The 17,357-nt window shown below is 46.9% G+C and overlaps 1 protein-coding gene across 2 annotated transcripts in view; it reads right to left on the bottom strand.

The window, feature by feature from the left end:
* Nucleotides 1–4,195: 4,195 nt before the first annotated feature.
* The window catches only part of PTK7 (protein tyrosine kinase 7 (inactive)), a 63,853-nt gene continuing 50,691 nt past the window's right edge, over nt 4,196–17,357 (bottom strand). For both annotated transcript variants that reach the window (XM_045498281.1, XM_045498282.1), the window contains exons 18-20: nt 6,910–7,061; nt 5,672–5,850; nt 4,196–5,174 (exon numbers count right to left, since the gene is read on the bottom strand). In XM_045498281.1, coding sequence (XP_045354237.1) covers nt 5,014–5,174; nt 5,672–5,850; nt 6,910–7,061 — 492 coding nt within the window. In that variant the 3' untranslated portion in view covers nt 4,196–5,013. The remainder of the gene's footprint in view (nt 5,175–5,671; nt 5,851–6,909; nt 7,062–17,357) is intronic.

Below are 17,357 nucleotides of genomic sequence, written 5' to 3'. Positions count from 1 at the left end.
ATGTAAAATTGCCATTTTATAGATCGAGAGGGTAGCATATTGTCGATTTCATATGGCTCAATATGTGTGTGTACTTGGTGATGATGTCAATTGCATTTCTTACTGTGAGTCACAGTCCAAAGACTGAGAATACTGAAACAAAGTATGTGCAAGTGATTTGTGAGACCTAATTGTGTGTGCGTATACACACACTCATCAAACCCCTAACTACAGGAAGGAATTAAGAGCTCCTACTCTTCCCCATTTCCCAATAGTTTCAAAGAGGTTTTTTTCCCCCCTAATTTACTCTACATAACAGGTAGTTTAACATATGGAATGTGTTAGCTCAAGAGGAAGAACAGGTCAAATACATAAATAGGTTCCAGAAGAGCTTTAGGGGCCACTAACGGTGCTTGGGCCTGTGATTTGCCTGAGCAGTACAGTCATAGAACCACAGCCCTGGGCTTTCATTCTTGCCTGACTTCTAAAGACTTTTGTGTTTGAGACCCCTAGTTTAGACACACGCATGGTTGATAACCCTTAGCAGTGGCACTCCAGAGGACAACTACTGTCTGCCACATCCACGGGGTATGGTGTGGAATGAGCACAGTTCTTAGCTTCCCTTCAAATAGATTGACCTCTCCCACTTCACCCAATCCCTGGGCCATTGCACACCAGCATTAGTGCCCCAGCTCCTTTGCCTGATTGGGATGGCTTCATTTTACATAAGAATCTGGATTCTCTCAATTAGAATTTTTAGCAACTCCTAGTCTATGCACCCGCAAGAGCACTATAGTCCGGAGCTGAATTGAGTGGTGGCCACAGCAGAGGCTTCTGCTGTCAGGCTCACTATAGACTCCACACAGCTCACTGAGCTCAGATAAGTGCCCCGCCTGGCCTCTCTGGAATGTGAGTTTGGTGCTTCTCTGATAAGGCCTGTATCACAGTAACCCCTTGGAATATGGGCGCTCATGTCTACCCCTGACCATGAAGGACCTCCAGAGGGGCATCAGAATTCCAGCCAGATGTCCCACATACCACACCATTCCCACATTGACCTTTATTTCGTTCTCCTGATTTTTATCACCCAAATATCAGAACAAAAATTAAGGATATCTTTTAAAAATTATTATCACCAGAGGTGCCCAGGTGTCTCAGTTGATTAAGTGCCTGACTCTTAATTTTTTTTTAATGTTTATTTTTGAGAGAGAGAGAGAGAGAGAGAGAGAGAGAGACAGAGTGTGAGTGGTGGAGGGGCAGAGAGGGAGACACAGAATCTGAAGCAGGCTCCAGGCTCTGAGCTGTCAGCACAGAGCCCAATGTGGGGCTGGAACCCACAGACCATGAGATCATGACCTGAGCCAAAGTTGAACACTCAACCGACTGACCCACCCAGGCACCTCCTGTGTCCAACTCTTGATTTCGGCTCAGGTCATGATCTCACAAATCATGAGATTGAGCCCCACATCACTGCTGTCAGTGCAGAGCCTGCTTGGGATTCTCTCTCTCTGCCCCTCCCCTGCTCATGCTCTTTCTCTCTAAATAAGTATTTTAAAAAATTACTATCACCAGAAGAAAAAAAAATTACCACTCTGAAAGTGTTTGCATTTGGAATTAACCTTTATGCAAGGGCTCTTCATGGAGAACAAGTCTCAGCTGTGATTGCAGCATTAGAGAGAATTGAATGGAAAAGAGGTTGTGACTCAGGGTGCCCAGGAAAAGTCTGGAAAGCCACACTCCAGAGACTACTGGTACTTACCACTGGAGAGCAGGGTTGGAGAGAGAGGAGTGTTTTTTGCTTTATACAAGTCTGTACCATTTGCCTTCTTCCATGACCAGTATTATTTTTTAATAATTTTTTTCTCTTACAATTAAGTGAAGAAAGAAAACCGGGTAGAGGTAGAATAAATGGATCTTGGACAGGGAAGGGGGTCCATATAGAGGAGGGCTCACAATGGACTGAGTAAGGGTGACTATTCTCCAAACATTGGTACCATTGATGGAAAAAGAGAACTTGGCTGAAGAAGCAGGTTTGTGAGAGAGAGAAGTTCAGTTAGGGCCCAGGGAAGCAGGCAGTGGGAAACGTCCTGTAGGAAATGGACAGCGTGTGTCTGCAGCTTGAGGCAAAAGCTAGAATTGGAGCTAATGCTCTGAGAACTGTCCGCCCTGAAGGGCTGATTAAAGCCATGTGAAGTGAGAGGAGATTCCTAAGGGTAAGCGCATGAAGAGAGCAAAGCCAAGGACAGAATCCAGAACAGCTAGCTGTGGGGCAGACAGGAGAAGGAAGCCTCAGCCAGAGCTGGAGAAGGCTGGTCAGAGAAGGTGGAGATAAAGTACCATCATCAAAGTCAAGAGAGGAGAGTTTGAACAGGCAGACGTAGCCAGCAGTGTAGCCACAGCCGAGTGGTCAAGGGAGACCAGGAGTTTGTGACTGACCTTCTAGAGTAGTACCTTCCTAGTTCTTTGGAGTGCAACCCACAGTAAGAAATCATTTTTACTTCATAACCTGTGGTGAGTTAGATCGTTGCTCCCAATTCTTCACACCCTGTGGTGGAATTAGATATCCAACATCCTTTGGCACGTGACTTTGCAGTACCTCTTACTGGGATTGATGTTGGGTTTTGACACATGACTTGCTTTGGCTGATGAAACACTAACAGACTCATGGATGTAGGTGCATGCATGATCTGGCTTGACCCCTTGTGCTCCAGTCACTGCAGGATAGCCTGCTCTAGGGCCAGCAGAGGAGACCCACACCAGACCTTCAGCCCAGAGCCAAGCCCAGCCCAACTGGGCTAGGTCCAGCCAAGATCAGCCAAACCTCACCAACCTGCAGATCCATGAGCGAGAAAAATAAATTGTAAGCAACTGAGATTTGGGGCTTATTGTACAGCACCACCACCCCAAAGGCTGACATAATCCAGTATGTAGAAACATGTATCAAATATTACCAACAAAATTTTGTAAAAGAATACTTACCCTTAAGGTATATACAATGTACTCTAATAATTTTTATTGTTACTTTTTTTTTTTTTTTTTTTTTTTAATGCTGGCTGCAACCCACATTTAAAAAAACTCTTCTAGAAAAGTTGTTCTCAGATTTTTTTACTCCAACACATCTCAGGGATATGACACACTGTATAACCACATGGCTCACTCACTAGCTGTGCAACCTCTGGGAAACTACCTGACCACCCCGAGCTTCAGTTTCCTAATCTGAGAAAGGGGAATGATAATAGAGTACAACAACTATAGAGTAGTTGCAGAGATTAAATGAGAATGATGCATGTTAAGTGTTTAGCAAAGTCATTGGTATAAAGCAGGTATTCAATAAATATTAGCTATTATTTCCATTACTGAGAAGTTTGGTGAGAAACAGAAGGAACCAGACCTATTTCAGAGTTAAGAATGAGTTACAGGGCACCTGAGTGGCTCAGTCGGTTCAGCGTCTGACTCTTGGTTTCGGCTCAGGTCATCATCTCACAGTTTGTGAGTTCGAGCCCTGCATGGGGCTCTGTGTGGACAGCATGGAGCCTGCTTGGCATTCTCTCTCTCTCTCTGCCCCTCCCCTCTTTGCTCTCTCTCACGCTCAAAATAAATAAACTTAAAAAACAAATTATAAAAATAAAAAAGAATGAGTTATGGACTCATTTCTTTGGGATGGGGAACCAGGCTGAAGCTATTGGAATAATAATAATAATAATAATAATAATAATAATAATAATAATAAAGTTGATGACACCAGGTCTAAATAACAAAGGAGCAAGAAACCAGTTGAGGGCCCTCAACAAGGGCATCAATGAGACACCGAGCACCAGTTCTTCGCTCTGTTCTACCTGCTCTATCTCCCTCCTAGAATCTTAAAGGGACTCAGAGACCTGAATCTGTTATTAATTCCTTCTCCAATCCTGTTCTAACTTGTCCCCCCACCCTGCCTCCTACCCTCCCCACCTGAGCATGAGGATTAAGCCAGCCAGCAAAGAATAAGTAGTTGGCAGTCAGAGGGCAACACAGGGTCACACAGACAAGAGGTGGCCTTGCATCCTCAACCCGTATTCTAAACTGCTCTGCGAAACAGAGACAAAGACCTGTGTTTACTGGTTATTCCTGTCCAAACCCCACTAGACTTCATGAAGGCATGTGGCCGCTTCTGATAAGTGATGGAAGAAGGGACACCATCCATGGACAACGGCATGGAATGAGCTTCGGAAGCAGGTTGTAAAAAAGGCTTCTTTATTGAGAGCAGCGAGTGTTAAAAAAAAAACAACAAATAAACAAACAACAACAACAACAACAACAACAAAGGTGTGAGGCAGGGGTGGCCCATCCTCCCCACCTCCTCCAGGGCCCACCCCTCCCTCCCATGCCCCCCACCCCACGCTGCAAGTACATACAAAAGCCGCCCATGGTGCATACAAAAAGGGCGGGTTATATAGTGTCAAAAGCTCCTGAAACTCCTTCATCTGCCAGGCACTTAGGATGAGGAAAGGAGAGAAGGGTGCGGGGGAGGCATGGGTCCGGGTCAGCGTGCACAAGTCCACGGGCTGAGGACTCACTGGTGCATCTTCCACAATCCTGGCACAGACCCCAAGGTAGGCCCCGTGGACTAGAACAAGCCAGGAAACTTGAGTATATTAAAGAATTCCCCTCAGATCCAGCTTAGCCCTCCCTGGGCCAAGTTGGCAGGTGACTGGCAGAACTGAACCTGGTTAAGGGAAGGAGACCCAGGCCAGAAACTGGGGTTACCTGAGGCACCCACACTGTCCCTGATGGGAGAAGGGGGGGCAGAGAATGCTGCCCAGCTCAAGGCCCTGGTCACTCAGTCTGGGTCTGAATCAGCCTCCCCAAGGGCTGAGGATGAGGAAGAGGAGGAAAGCCCAGGCCCTGCCCAGACCTTAATAGTGCCTGTGGTCCCAGGGCAGGGCCCCTAGGGACAAGGAAGACAGGGATCTTGCCCATCATGCTGTGGGTGCCCCTCAAGAGGTCCTCCCCTGCCCACACCATCCTGAGGCACGGCCTGCCTGGGCTCCTTCCTCAAGGCTTGCTGTCTGCCGGGTTGTCTCCCAAGGTGTTGGCGATCTCACTGAAGGAGGGCCGGTCCTTGGGGCTGAGGGCCCAGCAGCGCTGCATCAGCCGATAGAGCTTGGAAGGGCAGCCCTCAGGCTGAGGGAGTCTCGCCTTCCCAGCCTGTAAGTCTGTAGGGAAGATGGCCGGTGGAGCATTAGCCGAAACGTTTAACCACCTGTCTGACTCTGTGAGGCCTGCAGTTCCCATAAGCAGCCACATGAGGGCAACTCAGGGTCAGGGGCGCTTGCCAGTGGTGGGTGGGCACTGACTCAAGGAGTGTGCAGGAAGAATCTTGCAATCAAAGGTGATGATTCCCCTGGCGCTGGCCCCGGGTCTCTGACTGGTGGGGAGAGGGTCCATGCCGCACAGGAGGCAGGCAATGCACGAGGACTGAAGTGGGGTCAATGGGCAGGCATCAGAGTAGCTGGACTGGGCACTGGGGTCAAAGACTATTTACCAACCAGCATATAAATATTAATTAGTCTTTCAGCTGGAGTGGCCATGCCTGTATACCTGCTAACACCAGCCCTGAGAGGTGAGGCAGGCTTAGTCAGCCCCAGGACCCTGAGCAAACTCTCCACCTGGAGAACATCTGCAATCAACCTCTGGAAACACAACTGCCTACCTGCCAGCACTTCATCATCTGCCTGTCCACCATGGGGCATCTCTCCATGGGTGAACACTTCCCACATCAGCACGCCAAAGGCCCAAACGTCGGACTTCGTGGAGAAATCGCCCTCCAGGATGGCCTCGGGGGACATCCAACGCAGCGGCACCCAGGCCTGGCGGAAGTGGTAGTACTCACTGTGGGAAAGAAGCAGACACAGGGGTGGGGTGGGGCCTCCCCGGCTCACTGGGTAGAATGGGGAACACGGCCTGGGATCCCAACCTCAGCCCACGTCTGGGTCTCATACCCAGGCTAGAACCCTATTTTTCTACATCAAGGCCCTCAGAGAAATTGGTTAACATTTATGCAAAGCATGGGGGGTGTGCTGGATGAAATTTGGAGGCATCCACGTGGGGTCTGAGGGTAAAAATTTGGTTAAGAATCAAAATTTGCCTAAATGTTAATGTTTTTAAAAGCTAACAATCGGGGGTGCCTGGGTGGCTCAGTCGGTTAAGTGTCTGACTTTGGCTCAGATCGTGATCTCAAGGTTTGTGGGCTCAAGCCCTGCGTAGGACTCTGTGCCGGCAGCCTGGAGCCTGCTTCAGATTCTGTGTCTCCCTCTCTCTCTGTCCCTCCCCCCACTCATGCTCTGTCTCTCTCTCTCTCTCTCTCTCAAAAATAAACATTATTTTAAAAATTAAAAATAAATAATAAAAGCTAACAATCGTATGCATTTTCTGTTTAAAAGAAAATGTGAAAAACAACACATTACATGGAAAGAAAAGTTGAAGAGCTTTACTAGTGATAAACCAATCACGACTAAAGGAACAGCCAGACGGAACTGTGGTGACTCAGAGCCAGGGGGAAGTTCCCTGGAGAGGCTATAGAGTGAGTGCACATTCCAGAGCAATCTCTGGCTGTGGCTGCAGAGCTCCAAGTCTTAGGCTTCAAGATAGCAATTACTGAACTTAGGAAGTTACAGAGGGAACCATACGGACAGTGAAATTACATATAAACTGTTATAAAGCTATAAAAAAGGTTCATAATGTTTTATAGAGAGAAAACTTACAAGCATCAGGGACCTGTGGCCCACTGGCTGGGAAGCCTGTTACACCTTTGGAGAAAGGATGGGGAAACTCTGTCCCCTCCCAAGCCCTCCAGCTTTGGATCAAGCAGACACTAATAAGCACTTTCCCACATACCCCCAAGCCTCACCTGCCCTCTGGCCCTCACCACCCCGACCGGTGTCCTTCTACCTGTTGTACACATCCTTGCTGAGTCCCAGGGCCGACACCTTCACCTGTCTCTGGGCGCTGACCAGGCAGTTCCGAGCGGCCAGGTCCTTGTGCACAAAGCGATTGTTGGACAGGTGCTCCATGCCCAGGGCCACCTGGGTGCACAGTGACACCTGCAGCGAGAAAGGGGCCTGTCAGCAAAGCCCAGGACTAGAGATCAAGGTGACCATCCCCGACACAACCCTTGGTGAGGTCTCAACGCCATCACTGCGACATGTAGGGAGCCCTGAAGCAAAGACGCAACAGCCTCGATTTCCCTCTCTATAAAATGGGGATAATAACAGCGTCTGTCTCACTGGTCTCTTAGAAGAACTGCGTTAAATGAAATTAAGCTCTTGGAACCACTCTGACACAGAGCAGCTGTTAGATTAGGTTAAGAGGCACATGGGGCAGGGAGAACACATCCATATTAACCACCTGTTGAGTGAAACATAACTAGACAATAATCACAGCTTACATGTTTGTGGGTTGTTCCTTTTTTACTTCAAAATTACATAATTTCTGCTAGTTGTGCTTAAAACAAACAAAACAAGAAATATGCGTGTGTGTGTGTTTTCTGTGCATGTGTGTGAATGTACATACACATGGGACTGGCTGCCTCCAAGCAGAGGAGCTGGGGACTAGAGAGCAGAAAAGCCGGGCAATCTAAATATTTTTAAATTGTGAATTGCATAAGAAAACTTCATAAAATATACATATACTCCCACAAATTAAAAAGCTCACACTCAGGTAACTGTCACTAAGTAAAAACAAAAACAAAACCCGACAATGCTAGCATCCCAGAAACCCCAAGGGCTCCTTTTTAATCATATATTCTCCCTCTCAAGAGGTAACCCCTATCCTGCCCTTTACAATAATAATCTCTTGGCTGTTCTTTGTAGTTTTCCCACTTACACATACATTCATTCCTAAACCACAGAATTCAGTCCCGCTGAACCAGATAAAGTTGGAAGTACTTTTGGGTCTTGATTCTTTCACTCAATATTGTGAGATCCATCCGTTTTTGTTTGTTTGTCTGCGGGGATCACGTACTTAGTCCTTTTTCACCATAAATACACCACAATTCATTCATTCTACTGCCAATGGATATTTGTTTTTCTCCAGTTTTTGGCTATTAAAAACTGCTGCAGGACACCTGGGTGGCTCGGTGGGTTAAGCATCTAACTCTCGATTTCGGCTCAGCTCATGATCTCACGGTCCTGAGATTGAGCCCCGCGTAGGGCTCTGCGCTGAGCATGATGCCTGCTTAAGATTTGCTCTCCCTCTCGCTCTCCCTCTGCCCCTTCCCCGCTCAGGTGTGTGCTCTTTCTCTGTCTCTCTCTAAAAACAACAGTGCTGCTATAATTGTTCTGATGGGTATACATGCTTGAGTTTCTTTAAAATACTGAGACACTGGTCACGGATTAGGAGTATCTCTAGCTCTACAAAATAATGCCAAAGTATTTTCCAAAGTGTAAGAGAGTTGGGGATATTTTTCACTGATCTCCTTTTTAAAATGTCGAGCCATGGGGGCGCCTGGGTGGCTCAGTCAGTTGAACTTCCGACTTCGGCTCAGGTCATGATCTCACAGCTCACAGGTTCGAGCCCTGTGTCAGCTCTGTGCTGACAGCTTGGGAGCCTGGAGCCTGCTTTGGATTCTGTGTCTGCCTCTCTCTCTGCCCCTCCCCCACTCATGCTCTGTCTCTCTCTCTCTCTCTCTCTCTCTCTCAAAAAGAAACATTAAAAAGAAATTAAAGGGGCGCCTGGGTGGCGCAGTCGGTTAAGCGTCCGACTTCAGCCAGGTCACGATCTCGCGGTCCGTGAGTTCGGGCCCCGCGTCGGGCTCTGGGCTGATGGCCCAGAGCCTGGAGCCTGCTTCCGATTCTGTGTCTCCCTCTCTCTCTGACCCTCCCCCATTCATGCTCTGTCTCTCTCTGTCTCAAAAATAAATAAAAAAAAAAAAACGTTAAAAGGAAATTAAAAATAAATAAAATGTCCAGTCATGTGTATTATTATTATTGCTATTACTATCATTATTGTATATAATACATTACTTAACATATTAAATGGAATCACAATTAAATTATATTAACATTTAAAAAGTATGTATCGATGGACTAGACAAGTATGGAGCACGTGGAGCACTGGACACCACACACAGCTGGGTGTTGGTGGAACAGAACAGGCACAGCAGGGCAGGGGTCCCGGTGAGAGAACAGTCTAGAAAGGAGACGAGAAGTGTACCTGCAGGAGGTTGCCACCACCAGGGAGAGGGTGGTCCATGCCAAGCAGGAAAAAGCAGAGTATCAGGGGAGTGCTTGTAAAGACCCAAGGCCCCTTCACTCTGTCACCTTATATTCAAACCCTGGGAGCACCCACTGGGGATGCGTATGACCTGTAGCATTTCCTTGTATATAAAAACAAAGCAAACAAATGAAAAGAGGTCCCTGGGGGAGCTTATTTAACACGTTACTGGCCAGCTGTGTGTTTCTCCTGGCATACAGGCTCACTCTTAGGATTCATAAGGGAGAAGTCACCTACCATGTAATACAATCATGAAGAAATGAAGATAAGAATGCTGCCAGTAACCAATCTTATCAAGGACATACAAATCACGGCCTGGTGATACCGTTTGACATGTATCTGACTGCAAAAGGTAAAAGTCTGCCACTTATTTCAAATTGTTCAGGAAAAAAAATACATAAAAATAATATCCGTGTATGGGGCGCCTGGGTGGCTCAGCCGGTTAAGCGTCCGACTTCGGCTCAGGTCATGATTTCACAGTTCGTGGGTTTGAGCCACGTGTCAGGCTCTGTGCTGACAGCTCTGAGCCTGGAGCCTGCTTCGGATTCTGTGTCTCCCTCTCCCTCTGCCCCTCTCCCATTCACACTCCATCTCTCTCAAAAATAAACATGAAAAAAAAACTTAAAAAAAAATCCACGTACCTATAGCAAGAGATTGATAAAGCAAATGGGGCAAAATGCAAATAGTTGAACCTGGGCAAATGGTTTGTAGGGGTTCCTTGAACTATTCTTATCCTCTTTTAAGTCTGAAATATCAAAACTTACCAAACATATACACACATACACATGCACACAAATGAAAAATAACACTAAGTAAAAGCAGCCCGTGTGTGGACCAATGATGACAGTATGTCTTAACCAAAGACCATGGTCAATCAGCGTCTATGTTCCTGAAGTTCGGAAATGAAAACAAGCGAATGGGAGCGGTAGAGGGGCTGCTGGTGCAAGAAGGAAACCACCGAGCCAGAAAGAAGGGCCCGGGAACATGCTGAGCACCTGCTGTATGCCAAGCCCTGAGTTAGGCTGGCTGCCTCTCCCGTGTACACCCTGTAGTGTGGGGCTCATCCTCAGCTTTATCCGTGGTCCCCTGCAAGGCTCCGTACACAGTCTAATGCCAGAGCCCAGCTCTCTCCCCAACAATACAGCTGCCTCTCCTGGCTCATATCACTGGTAATGCGGGCACGGGAAGGGCTGTCTACCCATCAGCAAGCCCGGGGGTGGGGTGCTGGCTACAAACTGACCCTTTAGCATCCCTGTGGCTCCAAGCGGTCTCACTGGCCTGACTCCCAGGGTCACAGAAAGGCCGGCAGAGGACGAAGCCTAAGCACCAAGAGGGGGTCACTCCAAAGACAGATCTTAATCTGTGTGCACTGGTGAGTGACATCCCTGTGGGCCCCACTGCCTCCTCTGGTGGTTTGCTAACTGTAGTGACAACCTATTAGTAGGTCATGAAACCAATCGAGTGAATCATAATGGGCAATAAAAATTTTTAAATGGAATGAAAAATATCAGAGTATATATAACACTTAGTAAAGGTAAGTATCATTCATAAAACTTTTTTCATTAAAAAAGTACATACACATGCGTGTGTTGGCTTGTGATACAAATGTGCTATTTGCTACTGTAAGTCTCAGTCAAAAGTTTTAAAAACAATGGTCTATATACAGATGGCCAATAGACACATGAAAAGATGCTCCACATCACTCATCATCAGAGAAATGCAAATCAAAACCACAATGAGAAGCGCTTGGGTGACTCAGTCAGTTGAGCGTCTGACTCTTGATTTCAGCTGGGGTTGTGATCCCAGGGTCGTGGGATTGAGCCCGGTGTCAGGCTCTGCACCAAATGTGAAGCCTGCTTGGGATTCTCCCTCCCAATCTCTCCCTCTCTCCCTCCCTCCCTCCCTCCCTCCCTCCCTCCCTCTCTCTCTCTCTCTCTCTCTCTCTCTACCCCTCTCCCCAACTTGTGCTTTTCTCATTCTCTCTAAATAAATAAATCCTACAAAACACACAAGATATTACCTCACACCAATCAGAACAGCTAGTATCAAAAAGACAAGAAATAACAAGTGTTGGCAAGAGTGTGGGGAAAAAAGGAACCCTCATGCACTGTTGGTGGGAATGTAAATTAGTGCAGCCATTCTGGAATATAGTATAGAGGTTCCTCAAAAAACTAAAAATAGGGACGCCTGGTTGGCTCTGTTGGTAGATAGAGCATGTGACTCATTTTTTTTTTTAAGTTTGAGAGAGAGAGAGAGAGAAAGCAAGCACACGAGCGGGGGAGGGGCAGAGAGAGAGGGGAAAAGAGAGAATTCCAAGCAGGCCCCACACTGCCAGCGCAGGGGCTGACGTGGGAGTCGAACCCACGAACCATGAGATCATGACCTCAGCCAAAGTCAAGAGCCAGAGGCCCAAACAACTGAGCCACTGAGATGCCCCCAGAGCATGCAACTCTTGATCTTAGGGTTGTGAATTCAAGCCCCATGTTGGGCATAAAGATTACTTAAAACAAACAAACAAATAAATAAAACTAAAACATCCTAATAAAAAAAAAAAAACCAACTAAAAGTAGAAGTACCATACAATCCAGTAATTCCACTTGTGGGTATTTACCTAAAGAAACAAAAACATTAATTTGAAGAAATACATGCACCCCTATGTTTACTGCAGCACTATTTGCAGCAGCCAAAAATGAAAGCAGCCTAAGTGTCCACTGATAGATGAACGAATAAAGAAGAGGTGGCATATATGTACAGTTGAATATTATTCAGCCATAAGAATAGGATCTTGCCATTTGTGACAACATGGATGGACCTAGAGGGCGATACGTTCAGTGGAAAAAGTCAGACAGAGAAAGACAAATACCGTATGACTTCACTTATGTGTGGAGTCTAAAAAACAAAACAAACAAACAACAGTAACAACAATGAAGGAAAAACAGACTCATAAATACAGAGAACAAACTGGACGTTGCCAGAGGGGAGGGGGGTGGGGGGATGGCAAAACAGAATACATATAGAATACATCAATACAAATACAAATACATAAATACAAATACAAAATAGAATACATAAAATACAATGTATATAACAACAACACTAGGTTGTACACCTAAAACGAACATAGTATCTCAACTATACTTCAATTAAAATTTTTTAATTTAGGGGCACCTGGCTGGCTTCATGGGAAGAGCGTGCGACTCTTGATCTTGGGGTCATGAGTTCAAGCCCCACGTTGGGTATAAAGATTACTTAAATCAATTTTAGAAAACTAAAAAAATTTAAAAGTCACACATAAGAAATGGTTTGGGGAAAAGCAAACGGAATATAGAACCTGTTAAAAAGTTAAATAAAACTATACTTCGTTAACATCAGGAAAAAACACAATGAAAAAATGGCTTAAGCCTGTGCTGTCCCAAACAGTAGCCCCTAGCCCTGTGCGATTATGTAAGTTAGTTAAAACCTAACAAAATTAAAAATTCAGTTCCTCAGGAGCTCTCGCCACATTATAAATGCTCAGTGGCCACGTGAGATTAGCAACTCACTAGAGTCGGACAGCACTAGACAGAAAATATTTCCATCACTGCAGGAAGTTTGGCAGACAGCACTGATTCAAACCAGCACCAGACTGGACTGATCTATATATCCAATATATTGGCTGACACTGCATATGCAGAGGTGCTGAATCAGGGATACCATCAAGAGCTGGGAAAAATCTCAGGGTACCTGGGTGGCTCAATCAGTTAAGCATCTGACTTCGGCTCAAGTCATGATCACGCGTTTCATGAGTTCGAGCCTCGTGTCGGGCTCTATGCTGACAGCTCAGAGCCTGGAGCCTGCTTCGGATTCTGTCTGTGTGTGTCTCTCTCTGCCTCTCTGTCTGTCTGTCTGTCTCTCTCCCCCCACCTCCCCTGCTCGTGCTCCCTCTCTCTCAAAAATAAACACTAAAAAAAATAAAAATTAAAAAAAAAAGAGTTGGGAAAAATCTCATCTTTTTGGTGTATTTCCCTTAACAAAATAAAGACACAAAATCCCCAGATAGCGTCAACCAAACACGTATAACCGGTGAGGAGAGTTGAAGAAGTCATGTGAACAGGTCCCCAGGATGATGGAGTCCCCCTGGGTGCACAGCCCCCCTGTGTCTTCAAGGAAAAGTAGAGGTCACCACACACTCCCAAAGTTGCCCCCAGACTGCCATCCTCAGAATGCCCCAAGTGCCACTGGTGGTGAAAGGCGAGATGACAACTGAAGTGGTCGTGTCATTAACAACCAGACTCTATCTCAGGCTTCAAAACTGCAGGGCATTGTCCAGCCTTGCCAGGTTATCTGTAAGGGACAAAGGCTTTTGTTTTTACTTTCTTACTTACTTAGAGAGAGAGCAAGCACAGTGAGGGAGGGGCAGAGAGAGGGAGAGAGAATCCCAAGCAGGCTTCGCACTGTCAGTGCAGAACTGTGAGATCAAAGAGGCACCTGGGTGGCTCAGTCGGTGGAACATCCAACTTTGGCTCAGGTCATGATCTCACAGTTCGTGGGTTCGAGCCCTGCATCAGGCTCTGTGCTGAGAGTCAGCTTGGAGCCTGGAGTCTGCTTCAGATTCTGTGTCTCCCTCTTTCTCTGCCCCTCCCTGACTTGCACTGTCTGTCTCTCTCTCTCTCAAGAATAAATAAACATTAAAAAAAAAATAAATTAAAAAAAGAACTGTGAGATCATGACCTGAGCCGAAGTCAGACACTTAACTGACTGAGCCACCCAGGCGCCCAGGGACAAAGCCTTCTGTAATGTGACTTCATCAGACTAAGCATTCCCCCAGCCTGCTCTCTCTGATCTGGCTCAATAGCTAAACAATCTGCTACTAGTCAAGGGAAACACAAGACAGTGGACTTGGCATGGTGACTAACTTGCTATCTTTCCAGAGCGGCAGTGCTTCTGGAAATGCTGGCTAAGTGAGGACAGTAGAAGGGAATTCTGTTAGGCCCAAGCCAATTAAGTGTTTCCTTACTGCTGGGCAAGATGCCATCAGATGGCCACAGGATTGATTTCCAAATACTGTTATAAAGGCCTGCTCTTTGGTAAAGGCCAGACCCACTCCTTCCTTTCCAACATGACAGTCTCAGGGCTTGCTCAGGTTCTGGCTAACCCTTCATGACAGCATTGTGCCATTCTCATGCTACAGCATCTGATTGCCTATACTGTTGTCCTCGAGGTGTGCTAAGCCGACCCTGTTCCTCATCCTGTCATTTGCCTGCAGGGACCCAAAGAGAAGTCACAGGTTACAGTTCCCTGACTTCAAAATCTCCATCATCTCATCAGCTACTTGAACAAGCATTACCTATAATTATGCCAACACCCAGGGCCCGTGTCTGATTTCTGTCAGTGCTTCACTGATATCCTGAAATTCTCCTGGGGTTCTCCCCAGCCCCCCCACACCAACTAGACACTCCCGTTCCAATTCTACCTGGCCGTGGGAGCACCCTGCCTACCATTCCACCTCTCTTTAAAAACTTAACTCTTCCTCCTTCCATTCCCCTAGAACCCTAGGAATATAAAGTGATGCAGCGGTTCAGTAGATTATTATTAGCACAAGAAAGTGTCTACAAGTTTTAGTATACCTTTCCTAAGAATTTTCATTTTCCTGGAATCCCCAAAAAGCAGTATTTTTCAAACTACTGATCAAGCCCCACATGGGTCTCAAAATCAATTTAGTGGGTTAAAAAAAATAGGATAGAAAATATCAAGTGCATCAAATACAATGTTTGGAAAGTTTAACTTGAGTTGTGTGTGTGTGTGTTCTTTTTATTTTTTATTTTTTTTTTATTTTTATTTATTTATTTTTTTTAATTTTCTTTTTTTTTTCAACGTTTATTTTTGGGACAGAGAGAGACAGAGCATGAACGGGGGAGGGGCAGAGAGAGAGGGAGACACAGAATCGGAAACAGGCTCCAGGCTCTGAGCCATCAGCCCAGAGCCTGACGCGGGGCTCGAACTCACGGACCGCGAGATCATGACCTGGCTGAAGTCGGACGCTTAACCGACTGCGCCACCCAGGCGCCCCAGTGTGTGTTCTTTTTAAAAAAAATTTATCTATTTTGAGGTGGGGAAAGGGAGATGGGCAAAGAGAGAGAGAATCCCAAGCAGGCTCCATACCAGCTGCCAGTGCAGAGCCCGATGCAGGGCTCGAACCCATGAACCATGAGATCATGATCTGAGTTGAGACCAAGAGTCAGACACTTAACCAGCTGAGCCACCCAGGCGCCCCTATGTGTGTGCCTGCTATTAGGGGCTTGATGTAAAATGCATTCCTTTCTTTTGAGAGAAAGAGAAAGAGCTAGAGAGCAAGCACGTGCACGTGTGCACAAGCAGGAGAGAGGGAAGAGGGAGAGAATCTTAAGCAGGTTCCACACTCAGCACGGAGCCCAATGCCCAACCCAGGGCTCGATTCCATGACCCTGGGATCATGACCCGAGCCACAATCAAGAGTCAGAAGCACAACTGACTGAACCGCCCAGGCGCCCCTAAAATGCATTTCTTATAGGGAATCCTGACAAACATTTCAAAGCCAGTATCCTATATACCAGGACTCCTTGAACTTTAATGAGCTTAAGAATTTGCTGGAGAGCCTGTTTGAAAAACGCAGGTCCTCAGATCCCATCCTCAGATATTCCTATTCTCTCGGTCTGAGGTATGGTCAAGAAACCTACAATTTTTATTTTACGCAAAACCCATCTCCCATACGATGCAGAATATTGTCCTTGAAGAGTGTGGAACCCAACTTATTAAAGCTCTCCATCACATTTAAGATGCTAGGGAGGAAAAGTGGGGGACAGATCTTTAGCACAGGCTGTGAGGACTTTCAACCAAAGAGAGTCCCTCAGGTCATGTGACAGAGGTAATTGACTTCCTGTCCGCTTGCCTACATCCCTATCCCAAACAAACCTACCTGACTCCCCTCTTTCCTGAAGCCATTCCCTTCCTGCCATTCAACTACTTCCTCTCCTTGAGAACTGAACTCAAATTACTTTTCTACCAGGAAACCTTCTTTGTTAACCACACCGTCTGTCCACCTAAAGGATGCATGTCTTCGATGTCTCTCAATTTATGTCTGTCATTCACTTCCCGTGTAGTACCTGAAGTCTATAAGGCACATGCCATATTCATTTTCCCAAGCTCCCTTACTAGATCCTAAATGCCCCAAGGACGCCTGGCAGTTTCAATTTTGCAGCCCCAAGGGCCCTTAGGGCCATGACTGGCTCAGTAAAGACTCATTGGCTCCTTGCATGTCCTGATTTGTGAACTCTGGGGCCCTGACATCCTACTTAGGCGGAATAGCACATCCTGTCCTGTGGCTTTCCATCTACAGCCACTGCAGACGGTTCCTGCAGCTTGAGAGGTGGAGACAGGGGCCTGGTATCAGGAGGTCAGCTCTGGGTAACCTAGGGCCAGGTCACTTGTCCTATGTGGGTCTCGGTAAATTATGAGGAAGCCAGCCTGAAGGGTGCAAAGCCACTTCCCCAGGGGTGGCCAGGGTCCCATTCCCCTTACAGATCAACCAGCCATGCCTTTCTTTCCTGCCCCTGAATCTGTGACCTGGGTCAATCTACAAGGCAAGGAATGGTCACCTGGGAGGGAGGGCCCTAGCAGTCACTGCCTACCTGCCCTGCACTGTGACTGGTTTATGAGGTGACTTTGCCGTCAGCTTAGTAGCAGAATGTCCAGTCCCAGGGAAGGAGGCGGATCCATTTCAGAGGGGAAGGAAGGAGGCTGTGGGCAGGAAGAGCTGGGCCACAGAAGGTATCAAGGTATCGTCTGAGGAGGGCAGGGGGCAGTAGGCAAGCTTTCCCTGCTTCACTGTTTCAAGCCAGGTCTGCTCCACCATGGGGCCCCAGCCAGGTATCTGTGCCTGGAAGGCAGGAAGAGAACTGGAAGGAAAGGCTGGGAGCCCACAACCCAAGTGAGAGCGAGAGTGTGAAACCACAGGGAGTAAAACACGGGCAGCCCTTTCACAGAAGAGACTTCCACACTCAGAGGCTGATGAAACACTCTTGGGGCCACACCCTGCCCTGCCTGTCCCCTTTGCGGCTCCTCCAGCTCAGTGTTCACTGCAGGGGGCAGACATACTGCTCCAGCAGCAA

Source organism: Leopardus geoffroyi, chromosome B2 (genome assembly GCF_018350155.1).
Source record: "Leopardus geoffroyi isolate Oge1 chromosome B2, O.geoffroyi_Oge1_pat1.0, whole genome shotgun sequence".
Lineage (NCBI taxonomy): Eukaryota > Metazoa > Chordata > Mammalia > Carnivora > Felidae > Leopardus > Leopardus geoffroyi.
The sequence above is the reverse complement of the archived record's forward strand: the minus strand, read 5'-3'. Positions and strand labels throughout refer to the sequence as shown.